Source organism: Eschrichtius robustus, chromosome 12, assembly GCF_028021215.1.
Source record: "Eschrichtius robustus isolate mEscRob2 chromosome 12, mEscRob2.pri, whole genome shotgun sequence".
Classification (NCBI taxonomy): domain Eukaryota; kingdom Metazoa; phylum Chordata; class Mammalia; order Artiodactyla; family Eschrichtiidae; genus Eschrichtius; species Eschrichtius robustus.
In genome coordinates, this window is record NC_090835.1 from 69,000,895 (window position 1) to 69,023,455 (window position 22,561).

At 43.5% G+C, this 22,561-nt stretch overlaps 1 protein-coding gene across 5 annotated transcripts in view; it reads left to right on the top strand.

Moving 5' to 3' along the window:
• The window catches only part of ANKS1A (ankyrin repeat and sterile alpha motif domain containing 1A), a 184,465-nt gene that overhangs the window by 78,461 nt on the left and 83,443 nt on the right, over positions 1 to 22,561 (top strand). For all 5 annotated transcript variants that reach the window (XM_068557221.1, XM_068557222.1, XM_068557220.1 and 2 more), the window contains 7 exons: positions 3,834 to 4,130; positions 4,909 to 4,984; positions 5,269 to 5,370; positions 5,467 to 5,568; positions 6,944 to 7,140; positions 10,915 to 11,007; positions 15,493 to 15,613. In XM_068557221.1, coding sequence (XP_068413322.1) covers positions 3,834 to 4,130; positions 4,909 to 4,984; positions 5,269 to 5,370; positions 5,467 to 5,568; positions 6,944 to 7,140; positions 10,915 to 11,007; positions 15,493 to 15,613 — 988 coding nt within the window. The remainder of the gene's footprint in view (positions 1 to 3,833; positions 4,131 to 4,908; positions 4,985 to 5,268; positions 5,371 to 5,466; positions 5,569 to 6,943; positions 7,141 to 10,914; positions 11,008 to 15,492; positions 15,614 to 22,561) is intronic.

The window sequence follows — 22,561 nt, forward strand, 5'->3', positions numbered from 1 at the left end:
AACAAAGAGTAGCCCCCGCTCGCCACAACTAGAGAAAAGCCTGCGCACAGCAACGAAGACCCAACGCAGCCAAAAATAAATAAATTAAAAAAAAAAGAAATCCGTGTTCAAATTTCACCAATTGTCTCAATAATGTCCTTTAGAGCAATTTCTTTTTCTGGTCCAAGGATCATACATAATCTGGAACAGTTATCCTCAGCCTTTTCTAGTCGTTCATGACATTGACATTTTCGAAGAGCATAGGCCGTTTGTTTTGTAGACTGACCCTCAGTTTGAGTTTGTCTGATAATTCCTCTTGATTTGGTTCAGGTTATACATTTTTGGCAGTAATGCCACGAGAGTGATGTTCATCCTTCCTTTTTAGTGCATCGCATCACCAGGCACATGATGTCAGTTTGTTTTGTTCTTGATGATGATGAATGATTGTTTGTTTAAGTCGGTGTCTGCTAGGCTGGTAACCTTTTTAATATTAGTTTTCCTGGGCTTTACCCTCTGAGGTGCTACCTTGGCAGACCTGGGGTGGGGCTCAGTATTAGTTACCTTTAAGCTCCCTTGTAATTCCAAAACAAAGCTTGTTTAAGAACCACTGATCTAGGCTAACTTTCCACTAGAGCAGGATTCCTCTTTTCTCACCTAAAACGCAGGCCATCTACCCCTTATTTTATTTGTTTGTTTGTTTGTTTCTCCTGGTAGCAAGCAGAATTACTCTTGGCAGCCTCTTTTTGGATTCCACTGATTTTTGGTTTCTTATGCTTGATTGATATCTATTTTCCTAAACCTTCCATCTGTTGGTCAAAGTTCTGCCTTCAGAGCTTTGCAGAGTAAGTCTGACTCCTCCTCCACATGAGGAACTTGGTTCTCATGCTTTTCCGGTGTCTTCTAAATCTTTGTAGACCCACTTTGTCCTTTTGTTCCAATTTGGGTATATTTCTAGAGACTATACCATCGTTGCTCCAGAGAGCTGTAGCCCCGGTGTTCCTAACTTAGATATCTGTCAACAGTGGACAAGAGTGCAGTTGGGCTATAATCCAAGCACTGGGAGGTGATGGTTTTGAATAGTTCCCAGAGGAGAAAGGTCACGGGAATGTTTCTAGATGGTTCTCTGCTGTTTGTAGTTTATGTATGTGTGTGTATGTATATAAAACACATAAATAATGGATTTATACATTGAATGGGGTCTCCAGATATAAAGGGTATAGGGTTTTTTGTTTGTTTGTTTGTTTTTAGAAGTAATGACCTAGCAAGGAAAAAATGAAAGTGGGTCTCAAGATGAGCAGGAATGGGGAGTTTGTGCAAAGCCTTGGGGGAAAATTGGGGTATTTCATCTCAGTCCCCTTCCTTAGTCCAGATTCATAGTAGTATGATTCTGGGAGCTCTTGGGGTGTTGTGAGCACCCATGGTGTGATTTGAAAGGTGTGAAAGAGAAGGATTCCAGGTGGTTGAGAGTCTGTATCCTCCCTGGAATCCCTCCCTTTCTTGTGGGTCCATAAATCCAAAACTTAGTGACTTCTTGCCCTGACAATTGTTAGGCTCCAAGGGGAAGTGGTAGTAAGAGCTCATTGTGATGGCCTGTGTTCAATAGTCGAGAGATGTGGTCACCACAGAAGTAAACTCAAGAGTATTGTAGTTACCAGACCATGTCTGGCAAGACTGAAACATAAATAAGATGCTTCCTACACTGTGAATATAAACTGCAGAGATGTGGTTAGGCCATTTTTAACATAGGCAGGCAGTTTGCCTGGTAGTGATCAAGACCATGCCTTTAGCGAGGCAGCTCTGTGGTAGCTGCTTTAGTTCTGGCAAAAACCCAGAGAAGACTTTTTTTCCCCTGCTGGATAGTTTAGAGTTTTACAGTTCTTCAGACCCTAATGACATACTTTTTACAGATTATTCTGGTTGTTGGGAGACAACTTGGATATAAAAGAGATAGCAGTGTCTACTTCAGAGTAAACGAGTTTTTTTGGACTGGAGTTTTAATGAGAATAAGCTGACTTTCTTGGCCCTTGCTGTCATGCTAATCTTGAGATATAAAACCCTGAGAATCCTCTTAAACTTCTTTGGGTTGCAACTCTGCCCCAGAATCCCTCTACAGGAAGCTCCTGTGAGTTTTCATTGCTGTAGCTGTCTTTTCTTCTCCTGAGAAAGTGAGGTGACAGCTCTAAGTTTTTCATGCCATAGCTTAATAGGAAGTGGGCACATGGGTGGCCTGAAAGGTTTGTTTGGCACAGGGAGCCCCAAGGATTTACTTCCAGCCCAGAGTTTCTCCTGCCCTCCAGACTTTCAGGTTGACATGGAATTCGCCCCTTGGACCCAGCTGTATCACAGGAGGCCATTGCTAACTGGCTATGTTCTGTGGCCAGAGAAGTCTGTCTGCAACTTCTCAGCAGCTGCTCTCCTGGAGCTGTGTTGGAGCTCAGTGCTGCTTCCTCTGTTTATCTGTGTGCATTTATCTTTGCATGTGGCTCCTGCTACCACCCTTTCTGTCCTTGTTTTGTTAAAAAAAATTTCTTTGCTATCATGCTGGCCTTTTGGGGCCTTGCACCTAGTAGCCCTGGATCTTTCTGATACACTTGGTGTAGCTGGAAAAAATGATGCAGTTAAATGCCAGATCACAAGCAGATGGAATTGCATGCATGTTTGGGTAACTCCTAGTCTGTTACTTTTAATATCATTAATAGAATTAAAGCAATTGTGGAAACATTTAATCTTTACCTTTTGACCACTGAAAGGTGCATAATATTGACCTGAAGGACACACGCCCTCAGAAGCTTTGTTTCCCCAAAGTGGCAGAAGCCTCCTGGATAAATTCAGGAATCTCAAAATCTTGTGGGAGAATTATTATTTTCATTAATGCTTCTAAAAATGGAGAGGTCATGGAAATTCCTCTATGCCTGCTCTAGTTATACATTGTCAGTAGTAGTAAAAGAAAGAGCATAATTGGAATGATTAACATTTTGCTTCTGATGGTTGATAAAGCACAAACTTCTCCTGCTTTATCTCAGGTTCTACCTTTAGTTTGAAACAAAATTGGCATCAGAGGACCTGTGGGGCTGTGGATTTGAATTAATGGCAATGTTACAATCTTGAATATTTTGCACCTCTCACACAAAACATTCTGGTGTCTGATTATATCTTTCTTACCTAAGAAACCCTTCTTGGCACAGTTGTAGGTCCTGCATGCATTGGCTGGGGCAGGCTCCTGGAGCAGGCTCAGGGTGGCATCTGGGTCCCGTGTTACTCTGTGACTGAGCTCAGGCGCCTCAGTTCCCTGGCAGTGGCTGTTGGCTGATATGTTGAGAGTGATCTTGGGTGCTCTGCTCTGTAACTTTCATTGTTGGCCAATTGATTTGCATGCACGGAGCTACGCAGATGACAAACTCTTTCCAAAAAGCTTGTGTGCGAGGCAATGGATGGTCAGCAGATCCAGAATCAGGACCACGGGGTTGGCTCAATAGAAATTGTAAAACCAGTTGAAGTTTAAACTGAGTCAATGGCAGTGATGTTACGGGCATCCATCTGTGCCAGGGCTTCTCCCCGCGGCCTGCCGTGTTCCCGAGGTGGCTCTCCTTGCCGTCTGGAGACACGTCTGCATTGGCACAGAGGAGACTACAAAGGCTGAGGAGCCGACTGCTCCCCTCTGGCAGTAACTGGGGCAGATGAGGCTGATTGGAGCCGTCGGGCTTGTTTGCGGGATTCTGACATAGTTCTATTAGTCCCCAAGGGTTGCTGCTATTTTTCTCATTTAAATTTCAATGGTTTTACGTGTGATTACCCCAGTTGTCTGCCAGTCTGCTGGTCACCTTTCTGACATCATCCGCCTGTTGACTCTTTAGAACAATGACAACGAGACGGCCCTGCACTGCGCAGCGCAGTATGGCCACACGGAGGTGGTGAAGGTCCTCTTAGAGGAGCTGACTGACCCCACCATGCGCAACAACAAGTTCGAGACGCCTCTGGACCTGGCTGCGCTCTACGGGAGGCTGGAGGTGGTGAAGATGCTCCTCAACGCACACCCCAACCTCCTGAGCTGCAACACTAAGAAGCACACCCCTCTGCACTTGGCAGCAAGGAATGGCCACAAAGCCGTGGTCCAGGTCCTCCTGGATGCCGGCATGGATAGCAATTACCAGGTAGTGGGGCGGACGTTCCTCCCAGGCCCAAGGGACCTAGTCATTTTGGGAAAGGCACAAGCGCCATGCTGCTGGGCTGTGTTCCTATTTAGCACGGTTCACATCACATGTCAGATGCTTCCATTTGCTGACTCATTGTAATGTGAAACTTTAGAGACAAAGAAACTCCTCCAGTGAGTCTGTTATTTTTTGTTTCTTTTCAGGGGTAATACATGGTCATTATACCCTGAAAAGACATGCTTATGGACTCTCTCTTGAAATTAGAAAACTTTCATTATCTTCCTATACCTGTGTTCCCACTGCCACCATTAGCGCCTCCAAAGTCCCATCAACTTGATGTTGCCGATAGGAGACTTAGCATTTCCCTTTGTTGGTAGCTTTCTCCATTCAGATGAATGGCCATTCCTTAGGCTTTGCATCCACCAGACCACATTTGAAGTTAAGGTGTTTCCCCCCCCTTGTACTTTTCTTCTCATCATTCCTTCCACCCAGGAAGGTGGGGTTTTGAGGAGTGTCACAAATAGGTGGTTCCAAGGATAACAGTGCAGTTATTCATGTGTGACCACCTGGTGGCACATCAAGCACCCACGTATGGGCCACGATTGTGGTTTTGGAATCCAGACAAGAAAAGTGGGAAAGATAATGACAGAGGACTTTGTGTGGTTTATTTTATTTCCCTGTCCCTTCTTGTCTACGTCCCGTTTGTCGTGTGAAGCCACGCCAAACCTGGGTCCCTGTTCTGATGACATCCTGCTCTGCGCTCTCATTTGCTTTCCAGACGGAGAAGGGCAGTGCTTTGCATGAGGCTGCTTTGTTTGGCAAGACCGATGTGGTGCAAATCCTGCTGGCTGCAGGTGAGAGGTTGGCAGCGCTCTTGTCTACACAGCATGCCAGGGTTGGGATCATTTCCCCCAGGATCCCTGGAGGGGGATTTTTACTGGCTGCCTTTGAACCCAATATGTGTATGTCTCCACTGGTTGATTGCAAATGTACAAAGTTCTTGTATAGCTGGATAAAATATCTTTGGATGAAAATGTTGGTTGTGCTGCCAGGAGCATTAGGTATCCTGGAATTTGACCCTCTTTGAGGCTGGCTTGAAAATTCTCACTCCCCTGGTCCACCTGGTGTGCCTTTCTAGGAATTGACGTCAACATAAAAGATAACCGTGGACTGACCGCCTTAGACACTGTCCAGGAGCTGCCATCTCAGAAGAGCCAGCAGATAGCAGCACTGATCGAAGGTATGGGTCCATCTCCCTGCCGCAGGGACCAGAGGACACGCTGGCTGAACCAAGCCACTGGTATTTGGTGCAGCTTTTTTTTGCCTTTCCATGTAGATCACATGGCTGGAAAAAGAAGTGCAAAAGAGGTAGATAAAACCCCCACAGCCCAGCCACCTCTCATCTCCAACATGGACTCCATATCCCAGAAGTCTCAGGGTGAGTCGGCCCTCTTCTACCAGCAAAGGGGCTCTCAGCTTGAAAAGAGTTGAACGTTCTTTGGCAGAATGGAAAATCTTAATTTAAATAATTATTTCGGGGGATTGGGAGTACTTAATAAGTTCATATTCAAATTCATTTTTTCCCAACTACCATATGAAGTTTTCTTGTGCAAAGCTTAGGCCTTGATGGTGGACCTTTTCTTTCCTACTTTATTTTATTCTCTACTTTTAGAGTTGGCTCTATGAGAGCTATCCTGGGATGTGTGGTAGACAGGATGATCTCAAGATGAACTCAAATCTCAGTGAAACCTTTTTTTTCTAACACACACTTTAGTGCCTTGAGTATAGCTGGCTCACAGTAAATATTTAATGAGTGTCATCTGGTTGGTAGATGTGTATATGGCAGATTTTAGTAGTCTATCATTTGTCCAACAAATGTGGTCTGGGTGCTAGCTTGGGCAGTCCAGCCTCTCCATCACTAGCCAGGATCCACCTTTTCAGATTGATTGAGCAGCCTTTTGGGTCCTAGGTCTGATGAATGAGAAAGACAGAACACTGGCTGACACCTCCCCCAGATACAGATCACAATGAAGAAGGCTCGAGAAACAGAGCAAAGCCAGATACTGAAAAAGGAAAGGGATTTTTCAGAGGAGTGCAGAGATGCAAGAGTTCAGGGGTTCCCAGCCTGTCTTTACTGTAGAGTCCTTGTTCCCCTCCCCTGGTCACACTTTTTTTCTTGACCTCATAATTTGCTGGTAATGGGATTAGTAGTTAACTAAGCTCTTAGCTTTCAAGGATTTTACAGTTACAGTTTTGACTCTTTGCAAGTGACCCAGAGATCCCTGGTCTATAACCAGATCCCTGGTTACTTTGCAAAGTCACAAATTTGGATCCCAGGCGCTCTGAGGTTCATAGTTATCTAGTGAGTGAGTTGCAGCCTCACAGCGCCTTCACCTCAGAAAGGCTTCACCACCCTCTATTTTGCTTGGGCACATGGAGGTTCTTGTTAAGAATTTAAAGGGATTACTGAAGTTTTCCAGTTGTACCTTGCTACATCTTATGGTTTAAGTTTATGCTGTCATGGTATTGAGGTATTTGGGAATTTATAACGATCTTGGGAGATGTCCTTCATAGATGTCAAAGGTTCCATATTGAATTAGAGAAAAATCTGTTCATTTCTCAGGGTATGAAGCGCAGATGAAACTCTCTATATTTATTCCTGTCCGTGGAGAAAGCCGTGATTTATTTTCCTGCTCTAGGTTAACGTTGGTCAAGTTCAGGGGGCCGAAGGGGCTTTGGGTTGTTCCTGTGGTGGGAAGTCCAAGCCTGTGCTCTCCTCTCACCGACTCTCTTGACTTCTAACCCCTCTTCAGGTGACGTGGAGAAAGCAGTGACTGAACTGATCATCGATTTTGACACCAACACGGAAGAGGAGGGTCCTTACGAGGCGCTGTACAACGCTGTCTCCTGCCATTCATTGGACAGCACGGCCAGCGGGCGCTCGTCTGACCGGGACTCCGTGAGCAGGGAGGCCGAGGCGGCGGGAGTGAAAGCTGCTGGAGTGAGGCCTGTACGTGGCTGACCCTCTGCACCAGGGTTCTGTTGTCCACCTCTGCTCTGCTGGGGAGCGGGAGAGAGGACGTGTGACCCCCAGTGCCAGCTGTGTTTCAGGGGCCTGGGTCCCACTCACCCTGTTCTCCTGGGGGCTCTGCACCATCTCCCTCTTGCTTAGTGTGGTCAAACTCTGCAGCTTGTGTTGAGGTAGAATTTTAATTTTTCCAGTTTCAATATAACCTGTTTGCATCCTTCTATTACTTTTTTGGCCTTAGAGTAAATTGAAGCATTTTATTTCTATTTAGCCTCACTGCTGCTTCTGTCTTTGGGGTCTTTGCTATATATTGTTTGTTTCTTTCTGGAGAGCAGTTCCGTCGATGAAAGAGCTTGCTAAATAAGTTCCTGTCAGCCCTGAGTACATGTTCACCTTCCATTTGCCCTCAAAAATTTATCCATTTGTATTTGGACAGATTCTGTGTTCAGCAGGGTTGTAGCAAGGCTTAATCAGACAGTGTATGTATTAGTATGTGCATTCCTATTTTTCCCATAGTTATAACCCCTCCAGCCATTGAAATAGTAGGATGGGGACAACCCTGAATTTTTCCCTCTAAAGGTCAACCTTCCCATCTGACTGCTTCTTTCTCTAGCCCTTGCTTCTTCTTCTTCTTTTTTTTTTTAATTTTTATTTATTTTTTTTGGCTGTATTGGGTCTTCTTTGCTGAGCGTGGGCTTTCTCTAGTTGTGGCGAGCGGGGGCCACTCTTCGTTGCAGTGCACGAGCTTCTCATTGCGGTGGCTTCTCTTGTTGCGGAGCATGAGCTCTAGGCATACAGGCTTCAATAGTTGCAGCACGCAGTTTCAGTAGTTGTGGCATGTGGGCCCTAGAGCACGTGGGCTTCAGTAGTTTTGGTGCGTGGGCTCAGTAGTTGCGGCGCACGGCCTTCAGTAGTTGTGGCTCGTAGGCTCTAGAGCGCAGGCTCAGTAGTTGTGGCACACGGGCTTAGTTGCTTCGTGGCATGTGGGGTCTTCCCAGACCAGGGCTCAAACCTGTGTCCCCTGCACTGGCAGGCAGATTCGTAACCACTGTGCCACCAGGGAAGTCGCTCTAGCACTTGCTTCTACTTCTAGCCTTATACATTGTTCTCCAGATTCCTTACCCCCATTTTCTCTACCAGGGTTTTACTGTGAGCCTAAGCCTGAATCAGTGGTCCCATGGCCCTTCCTTCCTGCACTGTTGAGGTTTTGAACATTGCACTTTTAATAAACAGGCATTGCTCTGACAGGATCCCAGTGATAGTCCCACCTTGAGGCATATTTTCAGGTGTATATTACTTCCTGTTGGAGAGGCTGGCCCTTCCCTTTTGGTGCAAATCTGGCTTATGACCATTTTGATGATCCTTTGGCTGCCTGGTGATCCTCAGGCTTTTCATTAACGCCCTGGGAATGGCCTGACGTTTTTGGTGTTCTTTTTCATTAGGCTCTTTGCCCTGCCCTGGGATAGTTCCAGCATTTCAGTATGGATTTTGAAAAGGCCCACCAGTCTTGTGGTAGAACCCCCAGAGCGGGTGTTATCGAGGACCGTGATGAAACTCCTTGTTGGTGGTGAAAGCAAGTGCATATGCTGAGCACCGCCCACACAGTACTTCTGCAGACAGAACTAGGGTTTTTTTTTTGTTTGTTTGTTTGTTTGTTTCCACTTCTTTCACTGTTAGGTACAAATGAATTAGGGAAATCCAACCTGTGGAGGAAGGTGTTGCTTTCAGTGGCACTTACAGGTGATGCCCATTAGAGGGAGCTGGAGGCTTTGCAAGAAGAACATGGGGTTCCTGAAGTAAGCTTTGAAGGAGCAAGTTCCTGTGAGGCTTAGCCACTGATTTACACAGGTTCTTTGTTCATCCCACTGTAGTAATCTAGCCTCCTATGGTCCTGCTAAGTAGAAACTGATACATCTTGGGGTACATGCTTTGCCAGTTGTACTTGAGTATGTTGTTGCCGTGCTGCCTTCCTGGTCCTTGGTAATTAACTGTGGCCAAGGGACTGTTCTACGTCTTGTAAACACAGCGGATGGTATCTATAAATCAGCTTCATAGTTCCAGGCCCCTGGGCCATAGTTTTCATGGTAGAAAAGACCGTGAAAGACCCATGCTTCTCTTTCCTTCCAGGGGCCCTGGTGATTACCTCTTCCACAAGAGCCTTTCATATTGTTCTTTCTAGGCTCCTTTAGCCTTGGGAAGACTTCTAGGATGAGTCATTTTTGTTGTTGTTACGTTTCATTTTGGTTTTCCTCAGCTCTTTGTGTCCCACAGTTGGATAACTGGTGAGATTATGGGCCTGCTCTGTCTGCTGTTCCCCTCCTTACAAGGTGGCCCTGGACCAGGCTTGTTCCTATGCTTCTGGAGCAAAGAAGGGTGGGGAAAGTGGACTTAGTGGGAAATCTGACCTAAAAAGCTTTGTTCAGCTTGACCATATGAACTTGTTTTGGAGTCGTTGCCATTGGGCATCCATCCGGTGGCAGGGGATTTGGGAATGACCAGTTTATCAAGATATAATACCAAGCAGTAAAGCGTGTTTAACAGAGAGATCATGGATGCCAAGTGCTAACTAACCCGGCAGCTCCTAAAACATGAGAAGTGTCTTTCCTTGCAGGTTTCTCTGAGGCTGTCACATAATTCAACACTCACCTCCACACCGACGTGTAAAAATACTCTCGTTCTAGCAACACAGTGAACTAACCTACAAGCCAGGGAAGGAGCCTGCAGATCAACTCCTGTTTCAGGTTCCCACTCCCTTCCTTGTAGGAACATTGACTCTCAGGCATAAATAGGACTGTGTGATATAAAGACGCTGAAAGTACAGCAGGGATAGTGGCAAAACTCTCTTCAGCTTTCTTTCACCAAAGATCATTCTGTATATTCCTGAAACTGTCTACCCATGATCTAGATAATCCCCTCTTCAGTGAGTTTCTTGCTCTAGGGCAAGGGGTTGGTGAACCAAGACCCACAGACAGCTGCCTGTTTTTGTGAATAAAGTTGTATTTGGAACACATCCATGCCCGGTCATTGACATATTTTCTATGGCTACTTTTGTGCCCCAGTGGCAGAGTTTACTGCAAACCCTAAAATATTTACTGTGTAGCCCTTTAAGAAAAAGCTTGCCAACCCCTGCAAGGGCAGATAACTGACAAATAGTCGTTTTTTAAATGGGCTGAGACGAAATAGGGTTTTCATATGCTAATGATGCATAATGGTAATCATTGAAGGAGGTGACCAAGGATAAGAGACAGTTCTGAGCTTTGAACAACATTCAAGTTTGAGCAGGAGTTGATGTATTTGCCCTTGATGGATTTCCTCATTACTTCCCTAATAATTTTGGTTTGTTAGAACTCTGACAAGTTGATTCTTTTGATTTAGTGTTTCCTCTTTTTAGAGTAGATTGGAAGTTGAGCCACTGGTTTTCCTATACTCGAGTTTGTGTATCAGTATCATGAAGGACATTTTCTGATGAGGTAGTTGTGTGTTTTCAGTGCTGGTATTTCTCACTGTGGTCAAGGATATGACAGAGGTGTTTATAGACTCTGCTACAAACATCAAAAAACAAAGAGCAATGCTAATTGAATTGTGTATGTGTGCAGGGTTCTCCATCTTGTTCAGATACTAAACCTTGAGTTTAGTCTTTCAGGGGAATTCTTTACATTATTCTTTTTTATTTCCAAAGACTGAGATAAGAGTAAACCAAAGAGTTAAATTCTTGAAAAAAGACATAGTAAAATACTTATTTTTTCTCTTCTACAGAGGGAACGTCCTCCGCCTCCAGCAAAACCACCACCTGATGAAGAGGAGGAAGACCGCATAGATAAGAAGTATTTTCCCTTGACAGCTTCTGAGGTAGAGGGTTGAAGGTTTACTCCCATCACTGAAATATGATTTTTTGGAAAGTGCATCAAATGCGTGCTTAAAGAAGACTTTGCTTTGTCATTTTTTTTATCACCTCTTTGGATTAGTAAATTTGCATTGTGTATATATCAGTAATCCAAAATAGGACCTTTCAAACTCACTCAAAAGTACTAACCAAGGAATTTTACTAGGCTCTCTAGCAGATGGGCCAATTATTGATCTGCCATGCCACATGGGAAGCCAAAGATGCACATTCTCCTGGTTCCATTAGGCTAAACAGTCTCACTTTTGCCTCTTGTACCTGTGTTGTCTTTTGGTACAAAGTGTAGAGTATCCCCCTAATCACTGTTCTCTAGACTGGGTCAGATTAGCAAGCTTTGATGCTTGTGACCCAAAGGCCTTATTTCTGTTTTTGCATTTTCCCTCTTCATTTCATATGAAGAATCTGCACCAGGACAAACATGGAAAATGTCATGAAAACTCAACTAGAAGAGAAATAGGAGTCATGGGGGCAGGGGAAATCAAAGGAGGTAATTTGAAAAGAATAGTTCACCTTTTCAAAAAAGAAATGTTATCCTGGGGCAAATAGTTCAACCTTCTCACTTAGGTATATGAAGAAAATCATGTTTTCCTTAATCTTTCATCTTCCCAATGCTCCTTTAACACTTCCTGCCATTCAGAGAATATATTTATTGAGTGTTTATTCAAGATATTATATAATTTCAATAGTTTTTTGTAGCTCATTCAATGCCCTATTGTTCTTTAACTTAAAAACCAGCTAACATAAACTAGTCAATTAAGTCTCATTACTTTGTCCCCAGAAGTCGGAGTTAAGTTTTTTTTACTGCCATGGACCATCCAGTGAGACAGGTTCTTTTATTTAATATAAACATACGCAACCAGAAGGATGACATCAGTTTGACAAAATGTATAAATACAAGGATGGCCTTTTTAGAATGTAAAGTCAGTGTTGGAGATAGGGGTGATTTCTATGCTAGGTACAAATTCTGTCCTTATTTCTTTCTATCCCTTAATTACAAAATACTTACTATCATGACTCAACTAAGGGGTGTCTAGAATTACAGGCTCTAGGGTAATAATACATTGCCAGCAGATACAAGCGCATGTAGTAAACCCCTACACGTTTTTATATAGAGGTTTGCTTTATTACTCCCTTTTTACAAAGAGAAACCTAGTAATATAGAGCATATTCAGTTGGGGCTGGGCCTGTGTAAATGCCCTATACCACCTCTTTAACAAGGACTTGGATTAAATTTTCTGGTGCCCAAGGATAAGGGCAAGGCTTCTAAAGAACTATTGGATAACCAGCACTTTCTTTTCTCCCAGGGCTTTCTAGGGCATACAGTTTGGCAATAATACTGTATCAAAAAGTAGGGGGAGAAATATCCCTATTACTCTCCTGGATTGGAGACTGTGTCTGAGCTACATCTTCTAGGACTCGCTTCCGAATAGCCTGGAATTCTGGATCAGTTGGACAACCATAGTCAGTATTTGGAAGACCCTGAGAACCCTGGCTTTGCTTCCTAAATGATGATTATAAGTACATAGATATAGAGGTGATGTGCTCTGGGTTATTATCCTTTTAATGATCAAGACAGATTCTGTTTGCTATAGTCTGAGTGGATAAGTCTTCTCCAAAAGTAGACTTTTTTGTTGGACTGTATTCTTCACCATCTTCATTTCTTATACTCTCAAAGCTTTAATACCCTAAACCTCATTCCTATCCTAGCAAGCGAGCAATCTGACCCAGTGTTCGTTTCCTATTCCTGAGGCTTGTCATTGTCAGATGACCCATGAAAGCCTTTAAGAGAAGCTGAGTACACTGGCTCTAGGAGAGCTGATCAGAGTAATGACCAGATCCTGAAACTGTCTTAAAAAAAATTAAACATGTTCACATACGTGTGTGCACACACACAAGCTAATCAGCTGTTTTCACCCCACCAAAGGGGCTGCCAACTGCATCAGACTGACCGGTGTCTTCTCTATGCTCAGATGTGCTAAATGTTCATGGGAAGTTGCAGCTGCTGTGGTATCTCTTCCCAGAAAGCTGCCCACACCCCAACTGGCCATTCCATTGGTCACAGTTGGGTGGTAACTGGTAGTTGCTTTTCTCTGCAGCAAAAATGTTGTTTTCCATATAGCAGAGAATACTTTTTTTTTTTTTGGTTTTGATTTATTGCAAGCCCTGGAAGAAAGGGGGAAAAGATTAAGGAGTAATTTAGTAAAGAGCAGAATCCTTTCTGTTGCGAATCAGTTATTGCCATATTCACTGTGACTCAGGGCTTCTTGAGTGGGCGCTAGGAAGACTTGAAGAAAAGCAGTTCATTGCTTTTTTTGTGAGATTTTAATCCCATAGCTGGCAGAGGCCAGGACCAAGAGGAAAAGATCACCCTACGAGTTGTGTGGGTATGAGCAGGGGGCACTCATTAGACATCTGAAGGAGGGAGAGGATTCTGAATTGGGTGAAGAAACCACACTTCCCAGAAAAAAAATGAGGCCAGCTTGATCCAGAATCAGGTGGAGTGAATTTTATGGCCCTGGCTCTTCTGGGAGCTCCCTTTGTAACCGGGTTTTGTCACCTGCAAAAGGAACGAGCTGGAACCAGGTACTCTCCAGCTGTGACTGTAATGGTTCCGGTCCCTTCCAGCTCTGCCGTTTGCTGGTTCCCTGCTTCCACTTGTGCACAAGAGCCAGGCACGGAGCAAACACAGGTCCAGTGGGTCTGATTTTCCAGATGGAAGTCATCAGACCCTTCCTGCTTGGGAAGAAAGGGTATTATAGGCCGGGCACCCAGGCTGTCAGATACCTCTCAGAGAAGTCTGCCTGGGGCTACGTGAGAGCTCTTGCTGTGCGCAGAACACTCACAGAATCAGATTTCCAGGGCTCTGCCTCAGTGATGGCTCTGGGTGTGTAAACTTGCAGAACACAAATTCCTGTCAGTAAAGCCTGTGGTATTAAGTTGACACTGTCTGAACTGCTTAACGGTCCCTCTTTGTTCCCTTAATTGTGTCCCTGTGAAGAGGCAAAAGGAATAAGTAATACAGGCAAGTAGCTCATTGTAATGAAAGAGCTTTTAGCTTCCAGGTGGCTCTCAGTCAGTGGAGGTTCCTGCTGTGCTTAGCAGAATTTTGGAGAGACCACCATCCTGCCTTTGGAGTGGCAGCCTTGTTAACAAACAGGAGCTGCAGTCTCTCACTGAGTCTGAGGCTGCTAGAATCTGTGTTGTCTCATTAGGCTGTAACGCTGTGAGCTATGCCTCCAAGAAGCAAGATCCTACTGAATCACAAACCTGCTTTGTTTCTGGTGCGCCATGGGACACATCAGTGAAGGAGGAGGTTTCAGTGGCACCACAGTGCCACACTTGTAGGGTCCCGTTGTTTGTTAGGTGGACTTGTGAATCCCTCTCACACCCTCGTTCATAATATATTGCTTGTTCTAGCCAAACTGCTCAAGAAGAGCTTTTGTGCTTTGGTTGGCTTTCCTAATCGCCAGTCTATGATTATTCTTAATTTGCCTGTGAAACACATTGGCTTCTTAGGAGAGATGAGCTAGGATTATCCTCTAAAGCAGGTATCTCCATTCTCTCTCTCAGTGTGACTGTAGCAGTAATCGTGGTGTTTCTGGCTTGGTTCGAGATGCCTGGCTCCTCTGGTACCGTGACTGGCTGTGGCCACCAGGCCCCCAGCTGAATCAAGCCGGTTGGCAGGTGTAGGGGCCAGCTCTGGTCAGTCATTTCATCAGAGACACTTGGCTGCCTGGATTAGGGATTTCTCAGGAGACAGAGCTGCTTTTTCTCCACTGAAATTCCTGCTGCCCATCCACTTGCCTCTTTTCAGAACAGAGATTGGTGGAATTGATTTAAGATTGTATTTTCATAGGTGTGGTAGGAAGCCAGCTTGGGGGAAATCCTCATCTATAACCCACAGGGCCTATGAGGAAGGGCCTACAAAAATAGAGAAGGATTTACAGAATGCTTTGTTCCTAGTAAATACCAGTCAGTCAGGGTCAGTCAGAAGTCATGCTGATTCCCTCTTGAGAGGAGGGGAAGGATCCCAGCCTTGGGGTACTGTGTGAGCATATTAGGAAAGAAGCATGGAGAAAGAAGGCCTTGTGATGCATGGTGGCTAAAAACCGCTTGGGAGGTGTTACCCACAGAAAAGAGATCCTGCAGAACACTGAAGAGGGAAGAGGCAGGGGAGGGGAGGATCTTGGATTTTATGGCATTTTGAAGGATGAAATGAGGGAAGGAAAGGGGAATATTTTAATCCAAGGCCATTGAGATTTGAGGTCCAGGTGCGTAGCCAGGAAAGCATTGTGATTCCCTGTGACGCTTGACTTATTTACCTTCTCTTCCCCTCTGATGAAAAAGGAGCCAGTAATCTCAAATTTGTTTGACATAACCTGTCTGGGTGTTAGCCCCCCGCATGAGAAGTACGTGGTGTTTGTTTCTCTTAGGTCTTGACTGTGAGACCCTGGATTCAGGGGAGCGCAGCCAGGGAGGAGGACGAGCATCCTTATGAGCTACTGCTGACAGCAGAGACAAAGAAGCTGGCATCCGTGGACGGAAGGACAAAAGGTAGAGCCCCCACCCCTGCTCCTGGCAGAAACAACTCTGAAAGGATTGATTGATTGATTGATTGATTTATTTATTTATTTATTTATTTATTTATGGCTGCGTTGGGCCTTCGTTGCTGCGCGCGGGCTTCTCATTGTGGTGGCTTCTCTTGTTGCGGAGCACGAGCTCTAGGTGCGCGGGCTTCAGTAGTTGTGGCTCGTGGGCTCTGGAGCACAGGCTCAGTAGTTGTGGCGCACGGGCTTGGTTGCTCCGCGGCATGTGGGATCTTCCCGGACCAGAGCTTGAACCCACGTCCCCTGCATTGGCAGGCGGATTCTTAACCACTGCGCCACCAGGGAAGCCCCTGAAAGGATTTTTAAAGTTTGTGATCCTGGGCGGAAGGAGATGATGGTGTTCCTTGGGCTGGGGAAGTTGGGTTTCAGGGCAGTCTGGGCGGTGGGTGTATTATGGCCTTTCATTTTCAATACCTTGGGCTGGAGTGGTCTTGTCACCTTTCAGCGTGCGAAGCAAGGAAAAGGTCGGGTCAGACTAGGTGAGCGCCGTGGGAGGGGAGGCTGCCAGCATTGTGGCAGAGATTGATTTGGGGTCTCAAATCACAAACCCTCAAATTAATGTGGTGGAAAAACAAGCCCAACAAGTCATTCCCCTTGGGTTCAGGCTGCCGGCACAGACTCTGCTTTGAGTCCTGACCTCAGACTGAGACACTTCTGGGGAGGGGCCCGTGATTGGCTGGCACCCGGTAACTGGAGTGCTCTGTCGCCTTGGCCTACTTTCATTGCCTCTGCAAAATTCAGTTTCCTCCGCGAGGAGTGAGGGCTGCAGGACTGAGAACCAGCCAGGCGCTGTAAACGTGGTCCCGACAGGGGTGAGTGTGCACCGCTGGAGCATTTGGGACAACCTCTGTCTCCTAAGGAAGAACAAGAAGGGGCAGTGCAATTCCCACTGCAGTTTGAAGGAACTCCTGCGGCCTCTCCCGGCTCTCTATCGCTTGCAGGTCCCAGGTCCTTCACGGGGTTTTATTACTGCTTCCTTCAGTCCTCTGACAGCCCATGGTTCAGGTAAGACTGGGGGATGCAGTGGTGTCTTTTGAAGTACCCTTTGCGAGGCCTGTCAGGGTAGGAGTGGCTAAGAGAACGTGTGCAGATGTGTCTGACACTGCAGACCTTATTTTTAATGGTCCTGTGTAAAAGGTTTCTCCTCCTTAAATGCAGAAATTTTGTGGTTATTTTCATCGTAGTTGTTTTGTTTTGATTTGTTTCAATGGTTTCCATTTGGAGCTTTTAAAAAAAGTTATGATTTAGAAACAGTAAAATTCACCCTTTTTGTGTACAGTTCTCTGAGTTTTAGCAAATACAGTCATTTGACTGCCACCACAATCAAGATACAGAACAGTTTCATCACCAAAAGATTCTCCTGTGTACCTTTGTTGTCAGTCCTGCCCCCCTCCCTTACCCTGGGCAGTCACTGCGCCAATGTCTGTACCAATGATTTTGCCTTTTCCAGAATGTCGTATAAATGGAATCATATAGTACATACCTGAAAAGGGTTCCCAGACCCAGTTCCAGTGTGTGTGTGTGTGTGTGTGTGTGTGTGTGTGTGTGTACACGTCAGTGGGGTGTATGAGAATTCAACTTAATTCTGACACTATCTACCTGGGGATAGAATCAGATTCCACAGGTAAAGGGCTCAGTCCCACAAGACCGCCCTCCGCTTCAGATGCTGATCACAAGCCCAGGTTAACATCTGTGCTTCTGACCAACTGGCTACAAATTGGAGGCTCCAGTGACTCCCTCCAACTCAGGATGCCAGTTGCAAGTCCAGGTTGTTACCTGGACTTCTAACTGACTAGCTATAAATCAGAGGTTCCCACGACCCTCTTCTCAGGTTCAATTGGTTTGCTAGAATGCCTCACAGAACTCAGGAAAACCCATTTACTCACTAGATTACCGATTTATTATAAAAGGATATTTTTTTTAAAATTTATTTATTTATTTATTTATTTATTTATTTTTTAATATGTATTTGTATACGTATAGTAACACTAATCTTCATTTATCAATTTCCCCCCTCCTTTCCTTTTAATTAATTTATTTATTTATTTTTGGGTGTGTTGGGTCTTCGTTTCTGTGCGAGGGCTTTCTCCAGTTCCAGCGAGCGGGGTCCACTCTTCATCGCGGTGCGCGGGCCTCTCACTGTCGCGGCCTCTCTTGTTGCGGAGCACGGGCTCCAGACGCGCAGGCTCAGTAGTCGTGGCTCACGGGCCTAGCCGCTCTGCGGCATGTGGGATCTTCCCAGACCAGGGCTCGAACCCGTGTCCCCTGCATTGGCAGGCAGACTCTCAACCACTGCGCCACCAGGGAAGCCCTATAAAAGGATATTAAAGGATACAAATCAACAGTCACATGAAGAGATACATAGGGCGAGGTCCCGAACAGAGCTTCTGTACTCCTGGAGCTTGGGGCCTGGCACGGTGGCATGCAAAAGTGTTCTGGTTTCCCCCATGTGGAAGCTCTTGGAAAAAAATAGGGACCAAAAAGCTGTCTTTTTTGGTTTTTATGGAGGCTTCATTGCACAGTCATGATTGACTAAATCATCTGCCAATGGCATTGATTCAACCTCAATCCCCCTCTCCCTTCCCTGGGAAATCAGGGGATGGGACCGAAAGTTCCAACCCTCTGATCACATGATTGGTTCTCCTGGCAAGCAGCCCCCACCCTGGGGTGGTATCCAAAAGTCACCTTCAGGGAATTCCTTGGCGGTCCAGTGGTTAGGACTTTCACTGCTGTGGCCTGGGTTCAATCCCTGGTTGGGGAACCAAGATCCCACAAGCTGCGCAGCACGGCCAAAAACAAACAAACCAACCAACCAACTAACCAAAAGTCACCTTCATTAACAGCTTATCAATCAGAAAATTCCTTGGGTTTTGGGAACTGTAAGCCAGGAACTATGGATGAAGACCAAGTGTATCTGAGAAATATATTTTGGTCATCCGAATGGCCAAATATATATACATACTTCCTATAAATCACAATATTCCAGTACCCTTTTGAGTCTGGTCCCTTTCACTTAGCATAATTCATTTGAGACTCATACTTGTTGAGTGTATTAGTAATTTGTTCCTTTTCATTTCTGAGTAGTATTCCATTGTATGGACATACCACAGTTTGTCCATTCTCTAGTTGAGGGCCATTTGGGCCATTTACAGTTTTCGGCAATTGCAAATAAAACTACTATAAACATTTACATAGAGGTTTTTGTGTGAACATAGGTTTCATTTCTCTTGGGTAAATGCAAGAAATGAAATTGCTGGATCCTATATAAATACATGCTTAACTTTATAAGAAACTGCCAAACCATTTTCCAGGATGGTTCTACCATTTTACATTCCTATCAGGATTACAATTGCTGTGTGTGCTCCCCAGCACTTAATATTGTTAGTATTTAAAAATTTTAGCCATTCTAATAGGTGTGTAGTGATATTTCGTTCTGGATTTAATTTGCATTTCCCTAATGACTAATGATGTTGAGCATCTGTTAATGTGATTCTTTGCCATCCTTGTATCTAATCAAGTTGCCATTTCAAGATCTTTTGCTCATCAAAAAAATTGGGTTGTTTATTATTATTGAGTTGTAAAGATTCTTTATATATTTTGGGTATAAGTTTTTTATCAGATATATTATTTTCTCCTAGTCTGTGATTTGTCTTTTTATTCCCTTAACAGTGTCTTTTGAAGAGCAGAGTTTCTTAATTTTGATGAAGTTCGATTAATCCTTTTTTTCATAAATAAGGTCACGAATATTTTTTCCTATATTTTTTCTATAAATTTTATAGCTTTAGGTATACATTTAGATCTATGATTCATTTTGAGTTAATTTTTTTATATGGTGTGTGGTATGGGTAGCGATTTATTTTTTTGCACATGAATATCCAGTTGTTTTAGCACTATTTGTTGAAAAGACTGTCCTTTCTCCATGGAATTGCCTTTGCTACTTTGTTATACTCTTTTTCAGAATTGTTTTAGGTATTCTAGTTCTTTTATCTTTCCAGACAAAATTTTAGAATCAGCTTATTTATTTCTACAAAAAGTCCTGAGGGGTTTTTCTTGGAATTTTGTGTTGAGTCTCTATAGCAGTTTGGGAAGAATTGATATCTTAACTGTATTAAGTCTTCCAATCATGTTGGTGGATTTTTAATTAAAACTTTAAAGAGAGTGGGGTGGAGCATTGATGCCTACTCTAGTTGTTTAGTAATAATCATACTGAAATTAACCCTTGAAGAACAAGTTCTCAGTTTATTTAATGCTCTGTTTGAAAGTGGTTCTTAGTGAGGGAAGAATCTTTAGTATCATGGAGGAGTGAGATTCTAATTCTTTCTTTCAAAGGCTTGATCTGGAACCCCTACAAGATAGCTGGCTCAGCCTTTGAAAGCAAGGAAAGGGGAAACTTTCCCAGATGAACTTCATAAATGGGGCCAAGTGCCCTTGATAGGAATTTTCTATCCTCAGGTTAAGAAATCTCCAGGTTAAGGAGAGAACTACCAAGGAGGATTTCTGACCTCACATCTCATCCTCATTTGCTTTGGTTTCTTCCAGCTCTGCAGCATTGGACTAACTGTTGAGAGTGGGCAGTAGGGGAAACAGACTTAATTGAACCACAGCATGGGAGGTGTGCCTGCCTCCAGGCTAGCTGCTTAGATCACTCAAAGAGCTTTCAGACAAAGGAGTTGAGACATTAAATATGAAAATAGGCTCTGCCGATTTCTCAGTAGCCTGGAAGAAATGCCTGCTAGGATTGGTAAAAGTGAGGCAAGTCAGCAGATGTTGTCGCATGTTAGTACATATTAAATTTTGCCTGCTTTTCCACTAATGTCATTATCTTAGGCAGCTTTTATGAATTAATTCATCCGTTTTCAAAAAGGCCATGTTAATGAGACTACCAGAGCTCTCAGCTCCTCCTTTATAATTGAGGCAACTACAATGTGAGGGCTGGGATAGGAGACTTTTTTTAAATTACATTTTAAAATTACATTCATTTTAGCTCACTGGAAAGAAAAATTTCAAATAATAGAAAAGTGAATACACACAAAATGCTCAGATTCTTCTCACCTCTCTGCTACTCACAGTTGCCATTGGTGGCCATAGTTTGAAAGTATGCTGTATGCTTCAGGCCCTTTGCTATCTTAATACAAAAGTGACCATGTGAGGTTTTGTTTGTTTTTTAACCTAAAATAGGATCATATTTTACAAACTATTTTGCAGACTTTTTTTTTTACAATTTACCTTGTTCATAGATCATAAATACAGTTTTGTCACAGTCCTAAAATATACCTTATTCTTTTAAAATTTTCGTTAAATATCCCATAACTCATTTTTCTATTCTCTAGCTGATGTATGTTTAAGTTGTCTTCAGTATTATTTCTGTTATAATTTATGCTGCTGTGGACATTCCATACAGACATTCTTACATGCTTATACGAGTATTTCTCTAAAAGACATTGATAGAAAGTAGAATTAGCAGGTCAAAGTGTAGGTACATGTCTAGATCTAATTGGTGGAGCCACATGGCCCTTCCTTAATGGTGAACGAGCATGCTCTTGTCCCTATACCTTTACTAACATGGAATATTATCACTTTTTAATGCTTTTCACCATGGTAAGCAAAAAAAGTGACTTTAGAATTTGGCATTTGCCTGATCTAGTGAAATTGAGCACCTTATCTTATTGATTAGTATTATATATTTAGTCTATGAGTTGCCTATCTTTTTCCTTTCCATTTTTCTACTTAGAAACTAATGGTAGTAGAAATACTTTGCATAAATACCGATAATATTTGACCAGAGTGGCACTCAGAGGAAAGTTTTTATCCTTAAATTCATTTGTTAAAAAATAAGAAAGACTGAAACTTAACCAAAAGAAAGTATCAGAGAGGAATTAATAAAGATAAAAGCAGATAGTACACATCACCTACTTTATGGTATGCATGTACACCTCAGTTAAACACAGAAAGAAAAAAAGGAAAACAAAGAATGAAATTAAAAAACAAAAAAAGCAATAGACTTGAATATTGCAATGAAAACTTGTGTTTTTTAAAATATCTCGACATTTCTGATCAAGAAAAGGGAAATACAACATGTAGGAATAATATAAGAAATATATAATCATAAATGCAGAGATTTTAAAAATAAATAGAAAGAATTTATAAGAATAAATTTTTTTATTTGGTTAGTTAGAAGTTGCTACCATCCTCCTGGGATGAATTGTCTGGGTGAGTTATTGGTCCATCACAATGACTAGTTGAGGAAGGGTTACTACTGGCATTCAGTGCCCAGTGACCAGGAATCCTAAGCATCTTGCACCATGCAGGACAAACCTTCACAGTGAAAAATCTTCCCACCCAGAAATGCCATTTGTGCCTGTAGAAATGACAAAAACTGACAGAAGGAGAAAGCTTTAATAGATCTGTGAAGTAGAAAGCCCATCTCCCCTCTCCCACAAAGGCACTAGGCCCAGATGGTTTTATGACAGTTTTATCCGACTAGATATTCCTCTGTTATTTCAATTGTTTCCAATGTAGAAAAAGTCTTCTGAAATCTTTATACAGGACTAGCATAGCAGAGCAATGTTTTGTGTATCACTTATTTCTCTATACTGTTTAACTCTTTGCCCACTGGACATTGGGGGCCTGCTACTGCTCAGAGAAACAGTGGACAACTTTCCAGGTTTGCTAGCAAATAGGAAAGTAGCCAGGAGCTCTCAAAGTCATTGTTCTCTCTGGTGCTTTTCTGCAGCATCCACTAATAGTGCTTAGGTCCAGGTGAAGTGGTTACTTAACTTAGGACAGTGATGCATGATTATCTGAAGACAGTGATATATGTGGACTCTTTGGCACACAGCTACACTTTGGAGGTTTTAAGAAGCAGTTAAATCAGTATTCCTGAGAGCTGTGCATT